This window comes from Ammospiza caudacuta, chromosome 27 (genome assembly GCF_027887145.1).
Source record: "Ammospiza caudacuta isolate bAmmCau1 chromosome 27, bAmmCau1.pri, whole genome shotgun sequence".
NCBI lineage: Eukaryota > Metazoa > Chordata > Aves > Passeriformes > Passerellidae > Ammospiza > Ammospiza caudacuta.
The window spans coordinates 2,876,153-2,902,637 of record NC_080619.1 but is presented as its reverse complement, the minus strand read 5'-3'; the positions used below and the strand labels follow the sequence as shown (position 1 = coordinate 2,902,637).

Genomic DNA, 26,485 nt, shown 5'->3' with positions numbered 1-26,485 from the left:
GTTTTATTTTTGACTGGAGTGTTTGTCAGGTGGAGGAAATCCTAAATGTGAGTGCTCTCTGGTGGTGGAGATTTCTGCTCCAGCATTCCCATTTCTGCAGTGTATTTTCCAGGAGCAGCTGCATGTGAATATACCTTGTCTGGACTTAAAGATCCTTTTTTTTTTTTTTTTCTCTTTTCCCTAAAAATAAAAACTGCAAAACAAAATAAAAGTGTTTTTCCTGCCTTAGTGGACTTCTAACCAAGAGAAGAATTTCTCTCCCTTAAAATGATTTATCTTCTGTGACTCATTGGTTTTTATTTTGTCATTATCAATTGATGTTTTAATGAGGCAATAAAAACTTCTCATGAAAGAGCTGATGTTCCTCCTCAAAATAACCCACCAGGATTAAATGCTGTGAGTTGCTTTTTGGCTGCTGAGCTGCTGCAGAGAGGGGACTGAGGGGAAACTCACTGGGGCTGCAGCTCCTCCCCAGGGCACAGCTCTGGGACAGGGACAGGGCCCAGGGAAGGGCTGGAGCTGGGCCAGGGGGGTTGGGATGGAGATCAGGGAAAGGTTCTTCCCCAGAGGTGCTGGCAGTGGCCAGGGAATGGTCCCAGAGCTCCAGGAGGGATTGGACAGCACTGCCAGGAGTGCCCAGGGTGGGAGTGTTGGGGTGGGATTGGGTGATCCTTGGGGATCCCTTCCCACTCAGGATATTCCATGGTATTGATACAGAAATTACTCAAATGGAACTATTGCAGGGAAATGTTTTGTTGCAGCACGAGCTGATGTGACTTCCATGAGATACCAAACAAGGTTTGACCCTGGGGATGTCATGGAGCTCAGGGAAAGTTTCTTCCCCCGGAGGTGCTGGCACTGCCCAGGGAATGGTCCCAGAGCTCCAGGAGGGATTGGACAGCACTGCCAGGGGTGCCCAGGGTGGGAGTGTTGGGGGATCTGGGCAGGGCCAGAGGTGGGATTGGGTGATCCTTGGGGATCCCTTCCCACTCAGGATATTCCATTACATTAATACAGAAATGATTCAAATGGAACTATTGCAGGGAAATGTTTTGTTGTAGCACAAGCTGATGTGATTTCCATGAGATACAAAACAAGGTTTGACCCTGGGGGTGTCAGGATCCACTCCTGGGGTTCCTTTTATTAAGGAACTTCTTTAAATCAAGGAACTGTTGTTGCTTTCAGTAACAAACCCCAGTTCTCCATGTTACACCTCAGCACTGAAATGCCTGTGCTGGCTGTGGAAAGCACCAAATGGATTCCTGGTCTTGTTTTGTGGCCTTGCCCTGCAGAGGAATCATGGGTTTAACACAGCTCCAAGCTCCCCATTTGCTCTGCCCTCCTGGGTTGTTTTCTTAAGCTTTTCTGAGCTCTCCATGGGCAGGGCAAGCCCAGCTCTCCCAGCAGAGCCAGGAAAGAGGCCCTGCTGTTCTTGGGCTGCTGCTGTGCTGAGCCATGCTCAGGGATGAAAAGGGGCTTTATCAGCAAGGAGGGTGAGGAGCTGGAGCTCCTGGTGGGAACAGCTCTGAAATTTGAACTCTGGTGCTAGGAAAGAAATGAACTGAGATGTGAATGAGGGTGTCACTTGTTCATAAAATCTGTATCCCCAAAGCCAGGCTGGAGAGGTGCCTGGAGACAGATCCTTCTTCCCCCTCATCTCCATCTGCCTTTGTCACACACATCTTTTCATTAAAATCCTTTCCTTAGGATTTTTCTCCTGAGAAACTGAGAGGGCTCAGAACAAACTGTAAACAATGGTTATCTGCTGCTGTGGGATGCAACAGGTGCATCTGGGATTGGTCTCATTTGGTTGTTTCTAATTAATGGCCAATCACAGTCAGCTGGCTCAGACTCTCTGTCCCAGCCACAAACGTTTGTTATCATTCTTTCCTTTTCTATTCTTAGCTTACCCTTCTGATTCTTCTATTTTAGTATAGTTTTAATGTAATATATATAATATTTCCATATTTCCATAAAATAATAAATCAAGCCTTCTGAAACATGGAGTCAGATCCTCATCTCTTCCTTCATCCAAGCACCCCTGTGAACACCATCACAAGCCTTTTGCCACAGAGCTGAAGACACAACTCACCAGAGCCCAGTGAAACCTTTCAGAACTTGGCTTGCAGGCCCAGTGTGGGATGTGCTGGCTGAGCTGGCTGTGGGGAAGTGGCAGGCAGGATGTGAGGCTGTGCAGGGCCACATCTGGAGGTTCTGCTTGGAGCCAGAGGGTGCTGGCACTGCCCAGGCTGCCCAGGGAATGGGCACAGAGCTCCAGGAGGGTTTGGACACCAGGGTGGGATTGCTGGGATGTCTGGGCAGGCCAGGGCTGGGACTGGATGGTCCTTGGGGCTCCCTTCCCACTCAGGACATTCCCTGATTCTCTGATTCACTCAGGGATGCTGAACTGTCACGGGAGGAAACTGAAACTGGGCTCTGGCAATGCCAGTTTACATAATTCATTACTGAAGGAAGAGGTCAGAGTATTGGGTGCTGGGATGGTGGCCTGGCACTGCACTGCAGCAGGAAAGGCCTTTATTTCTTTATTTCTGCTCAGCTAAAACAACCCCCCTCACCCTCTGTGTGGCCATGGGGCTTAAAACCTCATCCTCAATCTGCTGGATCTTTATTTGCAGCAGCAGCAGTGCCTTGAGCACAGTTCTGTGCTGCTGGGCAGGAAATTGGGAGAGCAGCCTCAGGGAATTCACCTTTTTTTGGGTGTCCATCTCCAGGAGGTGAAATGATTCTGCTCATTGTGATATCCTTGTGGTTTCCATTACATATTGATGTCCCAGTGTGACTTGATCTCCTTAATACCAGCAGGGTTGTGTGGGTTTGGTTTTTCAGTCTCTCCTCTGTATATGCAGAGTCTCTCATGGGCTCCCAGCCTGGGATCTGATCCCTTTGCACTTTGACCTGTTCAGGATCTTCCAAAAAAATTAAAATCAGGGATATTTGTATTGCTAATTATCTTTTCTAAAACATTATTAGTACCTTTCAAACAGCATATATTCAAAAATGTAAAATATCTTTGCATTCTAAGCTCATTATTATTTTGGGAAATACATATCAGGACACAAGTGATGTAGAACAAGAGGAGGTTTTGTAATTCTTGTGTGTTTCCAGTGTTCCAGGAGGAAGCTGGAGTGGGAGAAACCAACACTTGTAGAAAGTGGAATGCTGGATGATATTTCTTGAGTTTTATTACACCTGCTAAAAACTGACTGCTGCCAAGATGCTGCAGAAAATTCTCAAATGAACAATAGAAAATGTCAGGGCTGTCACCACATGGGGGTGGTAATAAATTCAATAAAGTAAGGCTGGAATTTGTGCCGGAGTCCGGCAGCATTCGAGGCTCCCGGGCTCTGTGGAGGGGCTCTGGTGCCATCTAAAGTCCCGAGGTTTAAATGCAGCTGCAGACCGGGATTGGAGCTGGAAATCCAGGGTTTGTGTGTTGATCCTAAACCTGTTCTCCTTTCTCCTCCTGACATACAAACGCTGTGTAAATTCCTCAGCTGTTAATCTGGAATTATTCTGAGTTCTCCTCATAGGTAACTTTCAATAAAATGGGAGCTTGTTTGGAAACTTTTTCTAACGGAAACATTATTTTTAAAATAACATCAAGTTATTTTCTGTCTTGTTTGCAGAGTCAAAGAGCCGGGTAGGGACAGGAATGGTGTAGTTTAGGGTTGTTTGCACACATTATTAGCAATCTTTCCTCTCTGGTGTAGCAGCACTGATGATACCAAAGTGCAAAAAAGACATTGCTGGAGCTGAGAGACTGCAGTTCCCTCCCAGGCTTTTGTCTTTTTTAAATTTCATGTGTGATCAGACCTCTCAGTGAGGGCTTCAGAACTTCTGCTCCTCTGGCCTGAGCTGGGCCATGGACAACTACAGAACGTGAAACAAGAATTTGCCTGTAAATCCCCTTTATGAAATTTAATTAAATTTGTTCCTCACTCACATTCACTTATATTGAGTGTAAATGCCACCTCATGGCAGTGAAGCAGAGGCAGAAATGGCCTCTGTAGGTGGTGGAACTCCAAGCCAGGAGTTGTCCCTGTACCCTCAGGTCTCTGCTGCTGTGCCAGTGCCCAGGATTTTCCTGTCCTGTTTCCATTGAGTCCTGAACCTCTGCTTTTGTCTCATTCCTGCCTTTTGTGTGCTCTGGGCAGCTTCGAGAAGGGCCGGATTTACACCTTTATCGGGGAGGTTGTGGTTTCCATGAACCCTTACAAGAACCTGAACATCTACGGGCGGGACACGATCGAGCAGTACAGGGGCAGGGAGCTCTACGAGAGGCCTCCCCACCTGTTTGCCATCGCCGATGCTGCTTACAAAGCCATGAAGAGACGATCCAAAGACACCTGCATCGTCATCTCAGGTAGGTGAGAGGGCTCTGCATGGTGATGAGCATCTGATCCCTGTGAAATTCCAGGCGGAAGGAGAATAATGGTTTGGCTAATTACAGCGTTTTACAAAAGAAACTTCATTAAGCTTAAAGCTGCTCATTTGCATTTGAATCCGTGTGTGGAGATCGGCACAATTATTTCTTATCTCATTCAAGAGCTGGTGCCAGCCAGGAGCTGGATCTGTGCCTGCAGAGGGATAATGTGAGCAGGAGCCCTAGGTCTGCTCCGGAGTGACCTGGGATCAGGGCTGGGATCTGCAGAGCTGGGATCAGCAAGGCTGGGATCTGCAGGGCTGGGATCAGGACTGGGATCAGCAAGGCTGGGATCTGCAGGGCTGGGATCAGGACTGGGATCAGCAGAACTGGGATCTGCAGGGCTGGGATCAGGGCTGGGATCTGCAGAACTGGGATCTGCAGAACTGGGATCTGCAGAACTGGGATCTGCAGGGCTGGGATCAGGGCTGGGATCTGCAGGGCTGGGATCTGCAGAACTGGGATCTGCAGAACTGGGATCTGCAGGGCTGGGATCAGCAGAACTGGGCTTGTCTCTCCTCAGGAGCTGCTGATTTTTGTCTCTGTCCTGACTGGAAAAGCAGCAGTGGGAGCAGGGGTGGTACCAGAGTGATCCCTGCCTGGATCCTGGCACTTCTTTTCCTTGATGTCCCCGTGCTCAGGCAGCTCTGAAAGGAGAGAGCCCCGGGCTGGGGTGCAGAACAGTGGCCCCTTGTGCTGCTGCAGGCCAGGCTTTCTCCTCTAACAATATTCCTTTGATCCTCTGTGTGCCAGCCCTTTTCCCGACCTGAGCAATCTCACAGCACAATTGCTCAAAGTCAGCCCAGCAGCAGCAGCAGCAGCCAGGCAGGGTTATGGCTGTGTTTAGAAAACGTCCCAAGTGCACACAAAGATTGCTTTAAAAAGAAAAAAAAAAAAAGAAAAAAAACCCAAACCACCCAGGCACTGTTGGGGTAAAATTGAGGTCTTCTGTCCAATGATTTGTTTTCCTTTTTTTTTTTTTTTTCATCTGTTTGTGGTGTTTCTGCCCCCAGGTGAAAGCGGGGCTGGGAAAACTGAGGCCAGTAAATACATAATGCAGTACATAGCAGCCATCACCAACCCCGGGCAGAGGGCTGAGGTGGAGAGGTAAGGCCTGGGCTGGAAAAGAAGGGAAATTCTCCTGCTTAGAGATCTCTTTCTGTGGGCTGAGTAGCACCACGTTATCAGATGGTCTCTTGCACACGCTAATTTATACTTAACTTTTCCAGGTACTGCTTTTACTATGAGAATTTTGCAGTGTTAATTGCTGAAATCACATTAAAAAATTCATTTTGAAAGTTCAAAATCAAAACAGCATCTACAAATACCATCCAGCCAATATCAACCATCTAATGGCAGGACTCAATGATCTTAGAGGTCTTTGCCAACCTAAATGATTCTAAATCACTTTTCCTGGGGCAAATTGCCTGAAATTTGGGTGGGCTAGAAAAACATGTAGAGTGCAAGGAGTGTGTTCTGTGACCTTCCTGGCTCACATGATTCTTAATGTCCCTCTCTGTCCTGGAGTAAAAGCTTTGGAGCAAAGAGTGTGGCTTTCTGCAGAAACAGATTTAAACCTACCTCAAATGAACTTTTGAAAATGATTGAAAAAGAGTTCAGAAAATTGGTTTTAGAATTGAAATGTGTATAGAAGCTGAATTTCTGATGCTGATTTCAGGGTGGGGGGCTGGTCTGTGAACCAAAGAGCATTTGCTTCCTCTGAGGAGCATTGCTGACAGCTCCCAGCTGATTTCCCATGGGATTGCTGATGCCATCCACACCTGCCCAAATCTGCCAGCAAAGAGCATCACTGGAGAAATGGCTGTGAAGAAAAACCCCCATGGTGTGAGTGTTGAAGTCTTACCCTTTTCCATCCCTCCATCCCTGCTGCAGAGTGAAGAACATCCTGCTGAAATCCAACTGTGTGCTGGAGGCCTTTGGCAACGCCAAGACAAACCGCAACGACAACTCCAGCCGCTTTGGGAAGTACATGGACATCAACTTTGACTTCAAGGGAGACCCCATAGGGGGGCACATCAATAATTACCTGCTGGAAAAGGTAAGGCACTCTCCCTACCAGGCTTGCAGCCTTTGCTGGGGTTGCTTTTGCAATCTGGGCTTTGTCAGTAGGAAGTTTTCTGTTCAGACGTGTGCAGCAGGTGAGGAATGAGGGCACAGAAAATAAATCCAGGGCTGAAGTTTTCCTCAGTGCTGGCAGTGCCCTGTTCCTGGACTTCCAGAGCTCACCAGCACCAGGGCTGTGTTACCCAAAGGATTTTGTGTGTGAAGTTTCATCTCAGTTTTTATTTTGGATAAAATTTACTCTCTGCACAGCTCCTGCTTTGTAATCTTGCACTGAGCTCTCCCTGGAGAAGGAGATTTCCAGGGCTGTAGAGAACAAGTGTGCTTGAGAAGTGTTACTTTGGAATAGTGCCACAGCCTTGGGTGAGCTATTGGTAGTGTTGTTTTTATATATTCCAAGTGATCATGAGCATAATTATTTTTCTCATGTCATTAAGTGGTGGCTGAAAACATTGGAATATGCAAAACTGGAGAGCTCAGGCATGAGCCATTAGCAGTTCTTGCTGTGGGAGACACGTCTGGCTTTGATTATGTGTTTGACCACATCTGCCAACACCCTTTTTCGTTTGTGTTTCTTTTTTACTTCTCCCCTCATTTCCCTGAAGTCTATTTTCAGAGTAAACACTTTATTTTAAAAAACAAAACAACAAACCCAAACATTTAACTTGGGTTGCTTTGATGTAAGAAGAGGGCTGGGACTACAGCTGCAGTGACTTAAATCCTGATGATTTATTTATCCTGATTGTTTATTTCATATCCTTGACTTCTCCCAAGTTAAATTTGTTTCCATTTGAAAGCAGTGGAGGCTCTGGCCCAAATGCAAGCAGTGGCTTTGCAGTAGAAACACATCAAATCATGGAATATCCTGGGCTGGAAGGGACCTGCCAGGATCATCCACTGCAACCCCTGGCCCTGCCCAGACACCCCAACAAACCCTGGGCATCCCTGGGAGTGGTGCCCAAACCCTCCCGGAGCTCTGGGACTATTCCCTGGGCAGCCTGGGCAGTGCCAGCACCTCCTGGGGGAAGAACCTTTCCCTGATCTCCAACCTAAACCTCCCCAGCACAGCTCTGTTCCCCATCACTCTTCATAGTTCAGACTTGTAGCAGGAAATAAGGGCACATTGCTGGTTGACTGAATGTCTGCTGCATTTAACCCTTTTTTGTGCTGTTTTACTCTGGTCTGTCTGCTGTATTTATCCCTTTTTTGTGCTGTTTTACCTCTGGAATGAGGATTCTGGAATGGAGCTACAGCTCCTAAAACAAGGCCCTTGTGTCAGAGCAGAGCATCCCCTGGTACTGTGGGTGCTGTCCTGGGGATGTAGGAGTGGTGACTACCAGGCCCTCAGCATTTATCTGTAGTCACAGAGTCCTGGTTTTCATTTCCAGTGATTAAATCATTCTAAAACTGAAATGATGGTTTTTATTTGACTCTACCATGAAAGCAACCCCGTGGTTCCCACATGGGACTCCTGGGTGGAAGTAGGACATTGCAGCTGTTACACAACTGCTGCTTTTGCCTGCAGACCTCAAGCTCCAGGGTCACACGTGTGTGGTGGTGTTCCCAAGAGGCTGAGTGTGAGATGGGATGAATTTGGGATGTCTTGGTGGTCTGAGGGGACACTAACACCCAGCTCTGTGCTTTGTTCCCCCAGTCCCGTGTGATCGTGCAGCAGCCGGGGGAGCGAAGCTTCCACTCCTTTTACCAGGTTTGTGTCACAGACATCTTTTCATTAAAAGTCCTTTCCTTAGGATGTTTTCCTCCTGAGAAGCTGAGAGGCCTCAGGAACAAAATGTAAACAATGGCTATCTGCTGCTGTGGAATGCAACAGGTGCATCTGGGATTGGTCTCATGTGGTTGTTTCTAATTAATGAGCAATCACAGCAGAGCTGACTCAGAGAGTCTGAGGCAGCTGCCTTTGTTATCATTCTTTTCTTTTCTATTCTTAGCTTAGCTAGCCTTCTGAGATGAAACCTTTTCTTCTATTATTTTAGTATAGTTTAATGTAATATATATAATAAAATAATAAATCAAGCCTTCTGAATATGGAGTCAACATTCTCGTTTCTTCCCTCACCTGAAAAACCACTGTCACAGGTTTGTGTTCCTTTGTTGGAGCATTTGTCCTCTTGGGCAGAGCACTCAGGGCTTTCACCCTCTCAAGTGTTTTGCACAGGGTTCCCTTTTGCAGCATCTTGGGTGATCTTGGGTTCTTCAGTTCTCTGCAGGGGCCTGGGAAGATGGATTGTTTTCTATCCTCCAGTCCCATATTAACACATTGCTAAACTTAAAAGGAGGCTGACTAAACAAATATGGGAGGATATTGGACTTCAACTCACTGGTTTATGTGTAGTAAGCCTAATCCCTCTATTTTCTCTTGAAGCCTTTAGTCCATATGGAAGTAATTTGTTTTTTTGGATGTTCTGTAATGTCTTCCACATTGAGTGTTGGTTCCCTGGGTGTCCTTTGGGGGATATGGTCAGCCTATGAGTATAACCTTGATTCTGCACTGAAGGAATGGGAGGTTTGTTTATTTTTTCCACTTTTTCAGTACTCCATGATGGCATATTAGCACTTTCCTCATGGATGTGTCATTTCCAGGAGGAAAAGTCTCTGTGTGGGCAATGTGCTTGCCAAAGCACAGCAGTGAACAGGTCTGGGAGGGGTTCAGGCTGGTTTTTATACAGTTGTGACTCTAAAGGACAGGGATTTGTGGTGGTAGAGCACCATGCATCTTGCACATTGTGCTCCAGATACTGCAGCAGTAATTAATGATTTTGCTTGTCAAGCAGATTAATAAGAGACAGAAAAAAGAAGGATGTTATATTTTTCATTCACCATTTCTTAAAACTCTGCTCCTGCAGCTCCTGCAGGGAGGTTCTGAGCAGCTCCTGCGTTCTCTGCACCTCCAGAAGGATGCATCAGCCTACAGCTACATCTGCCCTGGGGCACAGCTCAAGGTGAGGGCTCTGAGGGACTCAGGCACAGCTTCACATTGCAAGTGCTGCTGGAAATGCTCAAAGCACTGCTGAGCTAGCAGAAGCTGAGATCAGAGGGGATGAGTAGGGAAAGGTGACACTGATGTGCTGTTTGTAATGAGATTTCTGGTACAAGATAAAGCACAAGTGTGCTTAGAATCATAGAAAAGATTTATTTACCTCTATTCTGCTTAAATATACAAATATACCTATGCATGCTGCATCTGCTTATAAACAGCAGTAAAATGATTTATTAATAAATGCAAGTGTGGATGTTTGGCCCATTAGCAGTGGCAGACATCCCCTGCTCCATAATGGGTACCTTAAACTGCCTTGTGGAACAAAAAGCCAGAAGGACTCATTTTTTTACAGCAGATCTTTGAGTTACTGAAGCACTGAGTCTTCATGTCTGACTTGTCCTCAAGGGGGAACTCTGAGCAGGAAAGAAGGGAACAAACCCATAAAGTTTTTAGACAGCAAGATCTGAACACTTCAGATACAGCTGGAGCTGTCCCTGGTGTTGTCCCTTTGAAGCAGGGTCCAGACCTGATTTCCTTGGTGCTTTTGTGAGATGCACTTTGGTACAGAAACCCAGAGATTCATGCCAGGTGATTCTCTTTAAAAATGTGATCCTAATCTTGAGAGAGTAGAAAACAGAGATTTCCTGCTGGTGCTCTGCAGCGTCTGCTCAGAGAGTCTGTGAGTGCACAAATTGTCCCTGTTCTTCTGGGATTTTTTATGAACTCTTTCTCAGCAAATTCCAGTGGTAAATTTCTTGTGCTGTGGTGGATTTCTGTGTCTCCTGCTGCCAGAATCCGTGTGTGCAATGCAGGATTCAGTGTCCAAGCACACAGATGGCACTGGAATAAGCTGGGAAACCTCATGACAGTGTCTTGCCTCTGAGAAACATCAAAGTGCATCTTGTTTCCCATGGGCTTGTGAAATCCCTGCTCCCTCACAGCTGACTTCCATTAAATCCCCCATCCCAAACTTCTCTCTCCCCTCAGTGTTCCATCAATGATGGGGCTGAGTTCAAGGCAGTTGCTGATGCCATGAAGGTGATTGGCTTCAAGCAGGAGGAGATCCAAACTGTCTACAAAATCGTGGCAGCCATTCTGCACCTGGTAAGCTCCCTGCCCATGGGGATCCATCCCTGAGCCCATGAGGGCTTGTACTGCTCTGATTTTCCTGCTGCAGGAGCCCTTGGAGGCTGGGAAGGTGTCCAGCTCCCAGCTCCAGTGGTGACACAAAGTCCTTGCTGGAACAGGGCACTGCAATGATGATCACATGTGTTCCTGCATGTTCCAGATCCCAAACCAGGCTTACCACAAAGTGCTGGGAGCTGTTGTGTGTTCTGAAAAAGGAATTGTTGGGGTTTGGCAGTGAGGGGATTGGGAGCTTCTGTCCCTTTGTGCCCTCACACTCACCTTCACCCCCTGATTCACTTCATGGTGAAGGCTGAGCACAGGAAACACAGGAGTCTCTTAACTCCTTGTGTTCTGGGGCTGAGGAGATCCTTCCTTCTTGTGGATCCTTCTGGGAGCCACAGAACTTCTTCTCCTGCACAGTAGCAGGGAGTTCCTGTAGCTCAGTTCTTGTGTTTCCTGAGGAAAGAGGTGGGCAGGAGGAGGGTGCAAAGAGCAACTTTATTCCAGTTCCTTCTCCTCCTTGGAAAGGAATGGAGGCAGAGCAGTGTGGGACCATGCAGGCAGGCTGGGAGACAGTCCAAGGGGTGTCACTGCTTAATCCTGGCACAGAAGGTACCCAGGAGCAGAACTGCCAGTCCAGTCCCACTGGCACTGACCTCTCAGCTTCCCCACACCATTCCCACTCCCTCTGTGGCAGGGGAATTGCAGCCAGTGGTTTCATGGTGAGCTGCAGTGAAGACAAATGCTACATCCAGCATTTGCATACATAGTGCAGTTCCCTATCCCTGGACTCTGGTTCTTGGGATGGTGTTTGGTGTTGTTTGTCCCAAAAGCCGAGCTGAACACTGAGCTGAACCTTTGAGAAAGCCCTTGCTGCTCCCTCTGACAGTGGAGGTTTGAGGGTGTGGATGTGCAGGAGCCACCTTCCAGCGTGGCAGGAGATTTCCAGCCTGGAACAGCAGGTGGAAAACGGATGGAGTTGGGGTGTGCTGATCCCTGTTAGTAAAGGGCAGATGGAGAAATGCTGCTGATTGCAGGGGAACCTGAAGTTCTACGTGGATGGAGACACCCCCATCATCGAGAACAGCAAGCTGGTGTCAGTGATTGCTGAGCTCCTGTCCACCAAGGCCGAGCTGGTGGAGAAGGCGCTGCTGTTCCGCACGGTGGCCACGGGCAGGGACGTCATCGACAAACAGCACACGGAGCAGGAGGCCACCTATGGCAGGGATGCCTTTGCCAAGGTGGGTGCAGTCCCCTTCCTGTGACACTCACAGACACATCTCTGCTGCCTTTGCCTCTGCATTGAGGGGTGCAGCAAAGACTGGCAGTGCCCAAGGTGGGCATTGCTGCCAGAGCTGCACGTTTTTCCATGCTCAGGCCCAGCAGGATTCCTGGGTGGGTCAGTAAGCACAGTTTACACAGTAATACACAATTGCTGGACACCCTGCAGATTTCTCTCTGAACCTTGGTGCTCCCGAGTTCTGTATGGTCTGTGGCACATCCCCATCCCTGCCCTTGCAGCAGGGTCCAGAGATTCCCACAGCCAGCAGTGCCAGGCACACCAAGAAGGGGATGGATCTGCAAATGTGTCCTACAGGGAGGAATGTGCTGTGAAATGGGATCCTCAGCTTCATTTTGCAGTTAAATTCAAAGAGTAGAGAGCAGAACTGTAATATCTAGAATTCATGTTGGAAACACAAAGTGGTATTTAAAAAAAAAATTCATGAAGAATTATAGAATGGTTTGGGTTGAAGGGACCTTGAAGACAATCTTGTTCCAACCCCCTGCCATGGGAAGGGACACCTTCCACAGGAAAAGTGAGTCCTGATGGCAGGAGTGACAATTGTTCCTCCTCTGTAAGAAATCAAATTATGAGGGAGGAATGGATGAAGTTATGAAGGTCATTGATAATTAACTTGACTTCTTTTCCTGAGATAATGTATTTACCCAGCTTCACAGCACATTTTGAACATGAAGACTTTGAAGACACCTCTGCCTACAGAACATTATCTTTGTGAAAGGTGAACAGGATTATTCTCCTGTCATTGTGTTCAGTTGTTAAGTTTCTGTGACTGACCTCTCTCTTGCTCTTCACTATTGTTAAATAATTCTCAGGAATAGTGCTTATTAGACAGCTGAAAAGCTGACTGGAATCAAATCAGGGAACTGCTGCTCCCAGTGACCTCACTGGGATTTCAACTTGGTATAAATGAGTTTTGGAAGAAAGAAAATAAATACTTCCATAGGATATTTGCTTCAGTCAGTAGCTGCTCACTGTCATGACCATGACCTGCAGCTTTGATGGAGGCCTGGAATGAGCTGGGTGGAGTTTCCTGGGGAGAGCTGAGGCAGGGGCAGGCAGGAGCCCTCAGTCTGTGTTTCCTGCAGGCCATTTACGAGCGGCTCTTCTGCTGGATTGTGACACACATCAACGATGTCATCGAGGTGAAGAACTACGACACCACGGTGCATGGCAAGAACACAGTCATTGGGGTCCTGGACATCTATGGCTTTGAGATATTTGACAATAACAGGTGAGCCACCTTCCAAAGCCTAGTGTTGTGGCCATGCCTTTCCCAGAGCACTCATCGCCTTTTCTTCTCGTGTTTTCGCAGCTTTGAACAATTCTGCATTAATTACTGCAATGAAAAGCTGCAGCAGCTCTTCATTCAGCTGGTTCTAAAGCAGGAGCAGGAGGAGTACCAGCGAGAGGGAATTCCCTGGAAGCATGTGAGTGCTTTGGCAGGGCAGGCAGAGGTGCTGTGAGGTCAGTGTACCAGCACAAGTGCTGGACCTGAAGCTGTTCCACATGCAGGCTCCAGTTGATGGGACATCTGTGTCCCTGCCAGGCTGGGGCTGGAGCTCCCCAATCACCTCACCATGTGTCTCCTTGGGAAAATATGGGACTCCAGGTCTGAGATAAAACCTATTGTGGCACCTCTGTGACTCCACACACGTAACTGTGGGTTTCTGTGCTGAGTGCTTACAGATTTTTCTGGTTGTTGATGGTAATTTGTAAAAACTTTAACTTTTCCTGTTCATACTCGCTTCAGAATGCCAAGGAAAGGATGTGCAGTGTCACTGTGGTGACTGCACACAGCTGAATTGTAAAGGACGTTTTAAACAGCATTCTGCAGTAGAGATCTTGAGATGTATCTGAGAGGTTTGAAAAATCACTTTCTGTGCTGTTCAGTGTTGGAGAGCAGCCTGCTTTGTCTGGAATCAGAGATGTGCACATTCAGAGCTGATTGCTCCTCGCTGCTATGGCCAGCACTGGTACCCTCCCATTTCTGCAGCCAAGGTCACCAACAGCCCTGTCCTTTGTTTCCTGCAGATTGATTATTTCAACAACCAGGTCATCGTGGACCTGGTGGAGCAGCAGCACAAAGGGATCATTGCCATTCTGGACGATGCCTGCATGAACGTGGGCAAAGTCACAGATGAGATGTTCCTCGAGGCCCTCAACAGCAAACTGGGCAAGCACGCTCACTTCTCCAGCAGGAAGGTAACCCACACACCCTGCTGTCCTCTGCTGTCCCTTCCCCGTGTTCTGAGGTGGAATGGAATGAGGAAAAGGGCGTTAGGAGGGGGGTTTATTGGATTCACTGCGACTGAGTGTGAGATGAGGAGCTCAGAGCAGCTCCAGCCTCAGAAAAACCCGGCAGAGGGAGCTCCAGCCCATCCAGTGCCTCATCCCTTTTATTCCGGGATAAAAGGAGCCTGAGCTCGTGCCTTGACAGATCATGATGTCATCTGGAACCAATCGATACAGCCGGCTCAGCCCACGTGTTGTTCTTCCCAGGCTGCTCTAATACATAGTGACAGTGAAATTATTCACACTCCTGCATTATTACAGCGCTGTGATTTGGCCTTTTTTCATCCTCATTGGCTGCAGAACGTGCTCGTCTCCCTCTGCACCTCAGAGCACCCAGGCCCCTGCCTGCCTTTGTCTGGGCTACAATGGGAGAATTAAAAGGCTTCATTTATTCCTCATTTGGCAGCAGATTGCAAAATGGTCACCAGCCTGATTAATTTGAGAATCTTTCACACAGAGTAATCAAATCAGGGGCTTTAGTTTGATGTGTCTCTACTCAGAAACGTTGTCTAAAATGCATGGCTCAGAGTGCTGGTCCCCCCTGCTCCCTCCCACCCCAGCACAATATTTTATGTAGGTCAGAAGTACCAAATTAGCCTGGTTGTGTAAGATATGTGCTAAAGGCTGCCTCTGGGAGGCCTGGGATAAACAATGGATCTGGCTGGGGCTGTCTGAGGAGAGGCCAGGATGAAAATAAACCAAAACCACTTTTTCCTGCCAGATAATAATTTTCCTTAAATGCCCTTCTGCTGCAGCACAGCTGATGCACACCTGCCAGGTGCACCTGAGCTCAGGGAGGGGGACAGGGGGCTTGATTCCAGTTGTGACCCAGATTTCACGTGCCTGAGCAGTAACATGGAACATTCTGAGAAAACTCACATGAAAATAAATGTGAGGCCTGGCCTGGGTTCCTGTTTGAAGACAAACTGCTTCCTGCAGTGGGATGGAGTCTGGGATCCTCTGCAGGAGGGTGCTGGGGAGTGGTTTAGTTTCTGGAGCTGTCTGGTCAGTGGATGTCAGAGAGGAGTTTGGTTTCTGTTCTGTCCTTGCTCCCACATCTGCCCAGGGGAAGGGGCCCTGCCACAGAGGGAGCAGGTGGTGCTTTAGTGCAGTGGCAGAAGGGGATGGAATTTCAGGAGGTGCTATGGGAGGCTCTAAAATGAACATTTAAAAATAAAATCTGCTCAAGTCCTTGCCTTTGGGAGTCCCCTCCCAGCAAGGAGACATTAAAGGGCAGCATTTCCAGCTGCAGCGTTCCTCACAGGAGGTGGCGTTGTCACAAACTGCCTGCACAGGCTGAGAGGGAGGCAAGGAATCCTGCTATAAATAATGGTTATGGAGGGGCTGATGGATCTGCCTGCCTTGCTAATTTCTAGTTAAATCAATAGAACCTTGAAAACATTGACCCATAAACCTCTCAGCATAATTATTATCTTTTCTCCCTATCACATCTCTGCAGACATCCCAGCACCTCAGAGCTCTTCTTCAGTCCCACCCAGAACTGCTCTGGGAAGCCTGAGCCTTCTGAGCCAGGCTTTTCTAACTTGGATTAAAACAAAGGGTTTGATTCCACCTCATGCAGTGGTTCCATGCAGATCCTGTAAAGTTCCACCCAGATGGGAGCTGTTCCCAAAGAGTTAAAGTGCATGTGTTGGGAACAGCTCCCATCCCTCATGTTCATGCTCCACTGCTCCCTGCAGAGCTGCTGCACACAGGCTCCATGTGGAGAAGCTCTGGGGGGCTGTGGTGCCCTAAATAGTCGTGTCCTACTTTGTGTACCCTGCTGCTCCTGGCTGCCAGCGAGGAGGAATCACTGCCCTTGTCCTGGGCAATGCCAAACGAGCCAGGACAATGCTCCACCTGCAGAATTTGTGGCAGAATTTTGTGTTCCTGGAGCCTGGGTTTGTCTAGTGCTAATCTGCATGTGCAGATGTGCCAGCTGTTCTAGTGGCCCTTCCCAATATCACCATTTGTATCCTCAGCCTCTCCAAGTTCCATTGATTTTCTGTTGATATTATACTTGGGAAGGATCAAGGGCAGTGACAGACAGTCCATGAATGCCTCAGTCTTCAAATTGTGGATACCATCAATCTCAACAAACTGGTTGTGAAGGGAAGAGTATCAGAAGGTCCATTCCAGTCCTGATGTTTTGTCTCCTGAGACACTGGACAGTGGTGAATGCCCAAGTGAGAACCCAATATAGGGCAAATGTGTGCTGATAACTTGACATGCTCCCATTCTTCAGGAGCAGCCCAGGACCCTCCTGGTCTTCTTGACAGGGTTTTTGTGTGGTCTTCTTGGTTTTTAAATCAACAAAGAATTCCACAGCTCAGATACTCAAGTGAAGAGCTCCTCTCTGTTTCCCTCCCTGCTCCCTTTTCCATTTTAGATTACAGCTCTCACCTCTTTGTTTTTAAATGGCAAAACACATTTCTCTTTGTCTTCCACTACATCATCTCTGGCATTTCTTTCCTAACCTGGGGAAGCTGAGTTTGTTGGCCCATCCTCCCAGGGCAGTCAGTCACAGGGGATGGGTTTTGCCCTTTAAGCCTCTCCCAGTTCTCCATGTCCTTGTTGAGATGAATGAGGGCAGTTAAGATCCCTGTTAAGACAGGAAGGGATGGTTTGGGGCCCATCAGTTCCTGTGAACTTTTCCCTTTCTCAGTGGGACTCCCTGCCCTGCTGGGGAGTTCCATTTGCTCTGCTTTTCCCTCATTTAGCTGTTCTCAGTGATTGAGTGTCCCCAGCCAGCCCCACGACCTCCCCCGTGCCCTCAGATTATTTCAGATGCTGTGACAGCACAGGCTCAGGGCAGGCTCCCACAGGATTCCCATCTTTCCAACACCTTTCTCCTGTCTTTACTCACCCTTGAATGCTGTGAGCTGTCAGTGAGGAGCCTCCTGGAAGGGCTCACAGAAACCCAGGCAGGTTATCCATTGTATCCATGTTCTTGCTGGTCTTTTTTTCACTAATTTTGTGTCCAGGAAACACAAAGCCGGGACAGAATCACTCCTTTGGAAAAAGCCAAACCAGCAAACAACAAAATCCCTGATTGCTGTTATGGCTCCTTCCAGCCTCTCCAGAGCTGGATGAGCTTTCAGAGGAGCTTGTGCTGCCAGCTGTGCCCTCTCTGGTAGCACAGACACATTTCTGTTGCCATTTGGTATTTACCCCTTTTATTGACTTGTTGGTTTGAGCTGTGTGTTTGGGTAGCTGAAAAAGGCACTCGCCAGGCCCCTGCTGGGAACAAAGCTGCAGCAAGAAAAATGGCTTTGGTATTGTCTCCTTTCTTCATTTTCCCTGTGTTCTGCTGCACCTTGGGCATCCATCAGCTCTGCAGCTCCTGGTGCTCCCTGCTCCTGCCATGCTGGATTTCCTGGGGACCTTGGTACTCACACTCCTTGGGCTCCTCCTTCTGATTCATTTTGTGTAAAATATATTGTTTTTTTATCTGTTCTTACACTTTGAGCCAATCTATTTTGTGTTCTTGGACACAGGTGAATTTTTGGAGTGCATCTCCCTGCTCCTAATCATCCTTCCTGCTCTTTATTTCAACCATGAGAATTTCCTCTTTTATTTCTCCAAGACTTTTAGTGGATAGCAGATATCTGCTCATAGCCCTTGGTGTTATTCAATTCTGCCTGCAAAGACTTAATTCATCTCCTACTCCTTTTACCTATTACAAAATCCTCATTCTTATCTCACACTCCCTTTTTAATTAAGCCAAACCTGATGGATTTTTTTGGCTCCTGCTATTCCTGAGTGTTTTACAGGCGCTGCTGCTGAACAGCTGCCACGTGGGCACTGGACAGAAGGGATGGGATGGGATGGGATGGGATGGGATGGGATGGGATGGGATGGGATGGGATGGGATGGGATGGGATGGGATGGGATGGGATGGGATGAGATGGCAATTTGAGCCTGGAGCAGTGGGTCTGCAAGGGGTTCCCTGTTTGAGGGGTGCCAGATGACTCTGAACAAGCCTTGCTGCTGTCACAGCAGTTGGCCCATTTCTCTGCAGAGGAGTTCCACTGCAATGGCAAAAACACATAAAGGAAGACTTTAAAAAGTAACAAATTAACTCGTGGGTGCAATGTTTCTCTACAGGCACGAGTGTTCTTTTTGCATAATGGTGTTTCTGGGATAGTATCAATTTCTTTATGAAATTATAGGCTCTTGCAGCTCCATTTGTACAAGCACATGTTCTTACAGTGCATCCATGAAAACATTTCCCCAGCAGTGCCTTTCACATCTGCACATGCACACAGCAAGTGGGATTCCTGTAGTTCCCAGTGCTATTTTGAAGGCAGGTTGCTCTTCCATGGAGCTTGTAAATCCAGGGGTGTTGTTTTAATTTCAATCCATGGGTGGTGTTTTAATGTGTGTGAATTTGTTTCAGCTTTGTGCCACAGACAAAACGCTGGAGTTTGACAGAGATTTCCGGATCAAGCACTATGCCGGGGATGTGATGTGAGTTCCCTTCTGAAATCAAGCTGCACATTTTATTTTTGTCTTCCCAGCAGCTCTGAAGTGGCACAATATTCTGATTTACTGCTGCTTCTGGTGCAAGCCAGAATAGCTGTCACACACAATTACAGAGTGCAGCACTTGCTTATCAATTAAATCTTCTGCTGTGCCTTGCTCTACAGAGTGGGAATTTGTACTTGGAGTGAAACAAAAGGAGAGTGAGGGGTGGGGGTGAGGGGAGAGCAGTGCTCCAGGGGAAGAAAAAGGGAAAAAAGGCAGCAGTGTTTATGCAAGAAAGCTACACTGAGCTAATAAAGTCTGGTTAGACATCTGTTTGGTGTGATTATATAACTCTGGCTTGAAATTCTCCAATCAGTTGGAGCAGGCTGGGAGCCCAGGGGAGAGATAACCTGCAGGAGGGATCAGGGCAGGAGGGTTGGGAAGTGTTTGCCTGGAGCCTGCAGGAACAAGTGCAGGAGGTGACAGCTCTGGGAATGGAGAGTGAGTGGAAGTGAAGGATGCACATGGTGGAAACCATTTGGTGTGTGGAATATCACTGGAGTAATTTTAGGATTTCATGTCAGAAGAAAGGGAGTTGCTGAAGGAAGAATTTATGATTTCTTTTACCTTGGGATTAATTTTACCTTTAATTTCCAAGAACAACCAGTGTGATCAGACTGGAGCCCATATGACACAAGCAGGTTATCCTCTGGAGTCTTTGCTGAGCTGTTCCTGACAAACATCCCTGATTTTAGAGGGTTTTGGGGGAGAAAATACAAGGTGCTGTCTTAGTGGCTGAACCTTCTGAACTGCCAGTGGCTGACAAATGGTGTAAAAGCAAACTGAAATGTGGAAGGAATCACAGATAGTTCAGGCCCAAGACTTGAGGGTGGGCAGGCCCTGGCACAGGGTGCCCAGAGCAGCTGGGGCTGCCCCTGGGTCCCTGGTAGGGTCCAAGGCCGGGTTGGGCAGGGTTTGGAGCACCCTGGGACAGTGGAAGGTGGCACTGGATGCCATTTAAAAGGTCCTGTTCCATGATTCTGTGATTTGAGGATGGCTCCTTACGGGGATTAGCAGGTTGTGGGTTGATCCCAGAGTCTGTAGGTTGGGTGCAGCTTCCCAGGGTGGGGTCTGGAACTCAGGGAACATCTGCATGGAGTCACTGAGTGGGAGACTTTAGAACTTTTCTGTGAGGAGAGAGCACTGCCTGCCTTGAGAGCTGGAGAAGAGATGAAACCCTGGAACAGTGACCTCTCAGCTACCAGCAACTCACAGAAGGACTTTGCTACTTTGCAATTACCTCTCATTTTTCCTTTATTTTTTAGTTACTCTGTCACTGGATTCATTGATAAAAACAAGGACACTTTATTTCAAGACTTCAAACGCCTCATGTACAACAGGTAAGAATTTTAATGAGGTGAATTTTAATCTGATCTCTCAGAATCCTTTTTGTGTGGAGTGATACTATCAGAGACTCAGGTTTTCAGTGTGTGTGAGTAAACACATTGCTTTGGGATTTGATCTTTGTACATCTCCTGTGACCCAGAGGCTCTTAGTTGAATTTTTCAGGTTAAAGTCCTTATTCTGTACATGTTTCTGTTCTGATGCAGCCTTTAATTGAACAGAATTTAAAGTGGTTTTTTTTTTGAAACCAACTGATTGTGCAATCAAGATAGTGCAGAGCTTCCTTGTGCTGCCTCATTTGTCATTAACCCATTGCAGATTTACCATCACTGCTCTGTCTGTAATCACTGCTAAAGATGCTGGGGAGCTTTGGTCAACAGCAGAAATCCTCAGCCCCACCTAAAACACCCTTTTTTGAAAGAAATTAGAAGATAGATGTGAATCCTTTCATGTCTGCAGTGATGTGAGAAGTGAAACCATGAGGTCAAGCAGAAGTTGCCTTGAGAAGCAGATTTGCAGTCCTGTCAGAATGTGGGTGGAAGTGCCCATGGAGCTGTTTTCCTTCATCTGGCATTAAACAAGTCCTCATTTTGTAATCTGCAGCTTTCAGGGGCTCTGCCCAGAGGACAGTGGGCACAAACACCCTGCAGTGGTGGCCTCTGTTTACCTGTACAGATGTTAAATTGGTCTGCAGCCCTTTGGGTTGCCTGGCTGTGCTCCCCTGAGCAGTCCCACTGTTACTGTTTTCAACACTTCCCGTTGACCAGAAACCTTGCAAAATATTTGCTGTGTGGTTTTATCAAATTTAGCCTGTTTTCTGTGAAGTCTCTGGAAAATCCTGTTCCCAAACACCACTTGCAGCACATTAAAGCCTGGGACAGATTGGCCATTAGATTGCTGTAAATGTGCTCAGTTTCTGTTTGTTCCTGAACTCCTGCCATCCATCAGGGCCAGTTTACCTCACCCTGAACTCTTCAGAAATGCAGGCTAAAGTGTATAAATTACTTTATGTAGAGAGAGAGGTGCAGAAATGCAGCTTGAACACAGGTGACAGATTCTAAGGGAGGGTGGTGTGGGTCTCCCTCTCCTTTGTGTTGATTAAATTCTTCCTGTTGTGCCAGTGAGGCAGCCCCTGCCTTTGATGGATCACTCTGTGGGATTTTTTCTGTCCTATTTCTGCACATCCTGATCTGAAGGGAGAATGTGCTGCTTGTTTTTCCAGAATGTTCAGTTGTAAGCTTGAGCTTGCTCTTAAGAGCATGAAATGTGCCCAGGAGTCTCACCCTGGCTTGGGTGATGCCCTGTGAGCTGGAAGCAGCAGTGGGTCTGGGTAAAACCAACTGTTGGATTGTCAGTGGAGTGGAATTAAAGAGATTCTCTTGTAGCTCCAACCCTGTGTTGAAGATGATGTGGCCTGAGGGGAAGCTGAGCATCACTGAGGTCACCAAGAGACCTCTGACAGCAGCTACTCTGTTCAAGAACTCCATGATTGCCCTGGTGGACAACCTGACACTGAAGGTAAAGATTCCTGTTTCAAAATTGAGTTCTGATGAGAAGTGTGGCTTCTCCCTGGAGAGATTCCCACCTTCCCCTCACTGCCATCCATCAGGAGCCAAGCTGATCAAAGGCAGAGTAACCTTGTCTGTGCCAAACAGGCTTTGGCTGGGCAGGTCTGGAGGGAGAGTCACCTCCATCTCTCATGAAGAAGGTGGATTTTTGGTTCCTCCATGACCAGTGCATCTTTCATTTGTAGGAAAGCCAGTCTGTCTTAGGGTTGTGGTTCCAAGTCAAATCCAAAATTCACTGGGACGTTCCTGTGTGAGTCTCAGTGTAGTCCTTTCCCTTCCTTTACCTGTCCTAAACTTTCATTATTGCTGTTGTTGCTATTATTATTATTAATCATGTTTAGCAAAGCTCTTTGCTTTGAAGGGTCCACAGGATGCTGTTCATAGTGGAGAAATTCTCTCTGGCTTCCCATGCCAGTGGGAATGCAATACAGACCTGTGTGAGTTCCTTCTTTCCTGCTCTTTGCCATGCAGAGGGTGAGGAGGGAAAGTTTTTATTTCAGCCCATATTTCAGTTTGATGGTAGAGGACATTGCTTGGGCAAACACCACATTGAGTGGTGGAAGGTGGGGAAGGAGATAATTGGGAAGAGCTGTTGGAGCAGCACAGCTGAGCAGGCCCTGGGAGCTGAGCTGAGATCCCTGAGCAGGACTGGGCTGTTACAGGAGCTGGGAGGCCTTGCTGGGCTCCTGGCACTGGGGTACTGTTGTCTTAAGTTGTCTTATACATCAAGAATTCTATTATCATTATAGTGCAAGGATTCCATACCACCAGAGTTTTTTGTACCTCCTCGATGTTTCTCATAGGCATCTCCTCTAAGCACTGACCTTTCCTGGTCCTTGCAGTTACCATCTGACTTCTCTACTCCTGATCCCACCAATCCACTCTTCTATATGACTTTTTCTTATTAGCTACAGGTGTGGCCTGTTGAGATCAGGCCTGCTCCTAATCTTTAGTAATTGTCCAGCTGCAACTCATTGGGGGATAAGATTACATTCCATACCACCTTCATACTTTATCCCCCTACAATTCCCCCTTTTTCTTTTTACCACAGAGTTGCAGCATTTCCAGAAGTACATATTCAAATAAATTAACATTATGACATATTTGTACTTTTGATTTAGAACTAAGAGTTATACAAGCATATTATAGTACAGATATATAGATATTTCTAAATGTTAGTTCAGTTCTATAGCTTTTCCCAGTTTACAAAGCACTTATCTTTAAGGTCTTTTACAGTCGTATTTAACAAACACCAATAGCTGTAATTGATATATTTTGCCAATGGTTTAATACTCAAATCCTGTTTCCCCAGATCCACGGGGTTATGTGGTTTAGTCCCAAATCCATGGGTCATCCCAAATCCACAGGACAATATAGTTTAGTATTTAAATCCTTCCTCTCCCAAATCACGTTGGGGTCACCATTTGTTGTCTTATACATCAAGAGTTCTATTATCATTATAGTGCAAGGATTCCATACCACCAGAGTTTTTGTACCTCTCCAATGTTTCTCATAGGCATCTCCTCTAAGCACTGACCTTTCCTGGTCCTTGCAGCAGCCATCTGGCTCTAGTTCTCACCAATCCACTCTTTTATATCACTTGTTCTTATTGGGGGATAAGATTACCTTCTATACCACCTTCATTTAGCCATACTGTATCCCCCTACAGGGTACAGCCCACAGGGGGTGAACAGAGAGCCCAGGGTGCTGGGGTGTGCTCACATTCAGGATAATTAAGCAATCAGTGCTCTGAGTGTCCTCTCAGGAGCTGTGGGAGCAAAGGAGATGGGTCAGAGCACAGCACCCAGTGCTGGCTGTGCACAGAAGAGAGAGCTGCCCTCCCTTCTTGTGTCCAGGGTTAGGACATGGAATCACACCTGATTTGTGGGGTCTCCCCAGAGGGTGCTGGGCACTGCCCAGGCTCCCCAGGGAATGGTCCCAGCCCAGCTGGACAATGCTCCAGGGGTGGGATTGTGCAGAGCCAGGAGTTTGCCTGGATGATCTCTGGGGGTCCTCCCAACAAAGGACATTCTGTGATCCCATGATTCTGTATTTTGTGTTCCTGTACTGGAGTGGGTTTGATCTGAGCTCTGCAGGAGGGTCTGGGACCCACCAAAGCTGCCTGGAGGTGCCAGCTGGGCCCCAGTGGGGAGTGGAGACCCCTGGCTCCCCCAGAATGTTTTGCCTCAGGGCTCCTGAGAAGATGCCCCTGTGAGCCCACCCAAGGCCAGGCCTTGCTAAAACAGGCACCAGCAGTCAAAATTGAGAGAGTGCCTGTGGAGACAGAAAGGAGCTTTCCTGGATGGCAAATCCTGAGCTGGAAGGTGGCTGTGACCCTACTGGGCATGGGGACAGACTTTATTCTATTTTCCAAGGAGTCAAAACTGATCTGATCACCCAAATAATCTGCTGGCTGGCCCTGCCCTAACCTGGTGCAGGTGTCAGGAGTGCCAGGAGCTCAGGGAGAGGAGCACTTGTGGAAGGAAAAGTTTCTCCTTAGTGCTGTTACTGCAGATTTGGTCCTACAAAGGTCCCCCCCTCCCTCCTACAGTGTGGGGAGCCTGAGGCAGCCCAGGAAGGGCTCAGGACAGCAAAAATCCCTGGGGGGGTTGAGGGGAGAGCTGTGATCAGGGCACAGCAGGTAAGTTCAGCAGGCATCCATGGAAAAACTTCCTTTCCTTGTTTATTGGAAAAATTATTCCAGGCCACCTGGGAGGTGGAAAAATAGAATAGTTCGGAGAATGCTGTGCACTGTGGTGGTTTGAACAATCCCTGCAGCTCCCAGCAGGGCATGGAGAGTTTAAATCCCACCTTATCCATCTTGAAGCAGTGGGTTACCAGCATTGCTCACTGAAGGCTGCCTGGCTTGGGTGGAATTAATTTACTTCAATCCATTTATCATCAGTATTTCCATCTTAATTACCAGCCTTTCCAGGGGCAGGCACAAGCAGGAGCTGTTTCCAAGTAAAATTCACTGGGAGGTTCCTGTGTGAGTCTCAGTGTGGTCCTTTCCCTTTCTTTACCTGCCCTAAACTTTCATTGAGAAATTTGCATTGAAGCTGTTGGTGTTTTTGTGATTTTCTGATGAATAGCAATGAAGAAAAGAAGATAGCATTGAGATGCCAGTGCTGATAAGCATAATATAAACTCAGTGTGCTCCAAAATCAGATTTCTTGGAGTCACAGAATTATTCAGGCTGGAAAAGCCTCTGAGACTGAGTCCAGCTTATCCCCAGCATGGCCAAGGCCACCACTGTCCCCCCAAGTGCCACATCCCCACCTTTCATGAACACTTGCAGGAATGGAGACTCCACCCTGGGCAGCCTCTTCTAGGGCTTGACAAACCTTTTCCATGAAGAAATTTTCCCAATATCCAAACTGAGCAATATCCAAATTTCCCCAATATCCAAACAGAACAATATCCAAATTTCCCCAATATCCAAACTGAACCCAGCCTGAGGCCATTCCCTCTCCTCATGTCCCTATTCCCTGAGAGCAGAGCCCAACCCCACCTGGCTGTCCCCTCCTGTCAGGGAGTTGTTTGTTGGTGAGACCCATCCTGCAGCTAGGCTGGTGTCACTTTAAAGTGTGTAAATTTGGGGGAGGTTCCTTAGACAAAACCCCTGAACACAATATTTGTGTTCTTCAAGCAGTATGTAATTGAGCTGATAGCTCCTGTCTGGCTGCTCTAAGTATCTCTGTGAGGTGACTTTTGGGACAGTTAATGATATGTACAAGCAATAATTGGGCATTCAGGCCATGCCAGCAAGATGCTGGTGATGCACAAAGAGCTGGATGCTCTACCAGTCTGGACACTTGGCTCTTCCTTCTGCTGGGCTGGAAGCTCTGCTGGTGAAGGCACTCTCTGTTTTGGGTACCCCATCCCTGCAGTTCCAGGTGCTCTCATCCTTTCTGGGGCTGTTACTTATTTTTCCTGTGCTGAAATTGGGACTGAAGCTGCTCCAGTGGGGAATCAACAGTGACACTCTCTGTGTGTCTTGGCTGTGGCTTGGACCCTGCAGGATTTTTTGGGAAGCCTGTGGTCACAGCTGATGGAAACAGCTCTGAACACAGAGTTGCACAAACTGCTGAGGTCTGGGGATGTCAGAGCAATAAAATTCCTTAGGGGAGGTAACACCAGTTCATGTTTTTCTCAAAAAATCCAAGTTGCAGATAGGTTTGAGTTTTGTGCAGCTTGAGCTGATGGTTTATTGACATTTCCTGGTGTGCCCAGTGCATTCAGTGCTCCTTGCTCACCTGGGCTGCTCTGCCTCAGAGCTTCTCTGAAAATTCCACCACATTTATATGCTCAGTTTCTGCAGTCCTCAACAGGGTGGCAGCCCAAGAGCTCCTCTTTATTGATATTCATGTTTGGCCTCCCTGGAAAGCTGCAGGGCTTTGGCTGTAGCAGGAGTACCTTTAAATCCTCCTTTGGGGGAATAGTCTCCAAAAGTGCAAATTTAAACAACAATAATCTTGGAATATTTGAATTGTTAAGTCTGGAAAATACATTTAATTAAGATCTTTGAGTTCAGCCATCACCTCAGCACTACCAGAATATCGAAGTCTCCAGTAGCTGCAGCATTAAATAACTTCTCTGCTATTTAAAATAACAAAGTTTAAAATTCTTTTTTGTTGCTCTTCTGTTTTAAACCTGACTTTTGGTGGTGAAGCAGAGCTCTGCAGTCTCTGAGAGGAGGGGCAGGTGTTGAGGTCACTGGGATGTCTCAGGAGCTTCCCTGGGGTCAGAGCCATGGCAGGGGCTGTTCTCAAAGCTGGTTTTCATTTCAGCTTCTGCAAA

At 47.4% G+C, this 26,485-nt stretch overlaps 1 protein-coding gene across 1 annotated transcript in view; it reads left to right on the top strand.

Annotated features, from left to right (window-relative positions):
- MYO1D (myosin ID) overlaps window positions 1–26,485 on the top strand; it is a 174,351-nt gene that overhangs the window by 39,330 nt on the left and 108,536 nt on the right. The window contains exons 2-14 of the mRNA XM_058820485.1: window positions 4,176–4,384; window positions 5,458–5,551; window positions 6,338–6,503; window positions 8,181–8,234; window positions 9,390–9,485; window positions 10,511–10,627; window positions 11,689–11,892; window positions 13,040–13,185; window positions 13,267–13,381; window positions 13,986–14,156; window positions 18,646–18,716; window positions 20,039–20,113; window positions 21,503–21,635. Coding sequence (XP_058676468.1) covers window positions 4,176–4,384; window positions 5,458–5,551; window positions 6,338–6,503; window positions 8,181–8,234; window positions 9,390–9,485; window positions 10,511–10,627; window positions 11,689–11,892; window positions 13,040–13,185; window positions 13,267–13,381; window positions 13,986–14,156; window positions 18,646–18,716; window positions 20,039–20,113; window positions 21,503–21,635 — 1,651 coding nt within the window. The remainder of the gene's footprint in view (window positions 1–4,175; window positions 4,385–5,457; window positions 5,552–6,337; window positions 6,504–8,180; window positions 8,235–9,389; window positions 9,486–10,510; window positions 10,628–11,688; window positions 11,893–13,039; window positions 13,186–13,266; window positions 13,382–13,985; window positions 14,157–18,645; window positions 18,717–20,038; window positions 20,114–21,502; window positions 21,636–26,485) is intronic.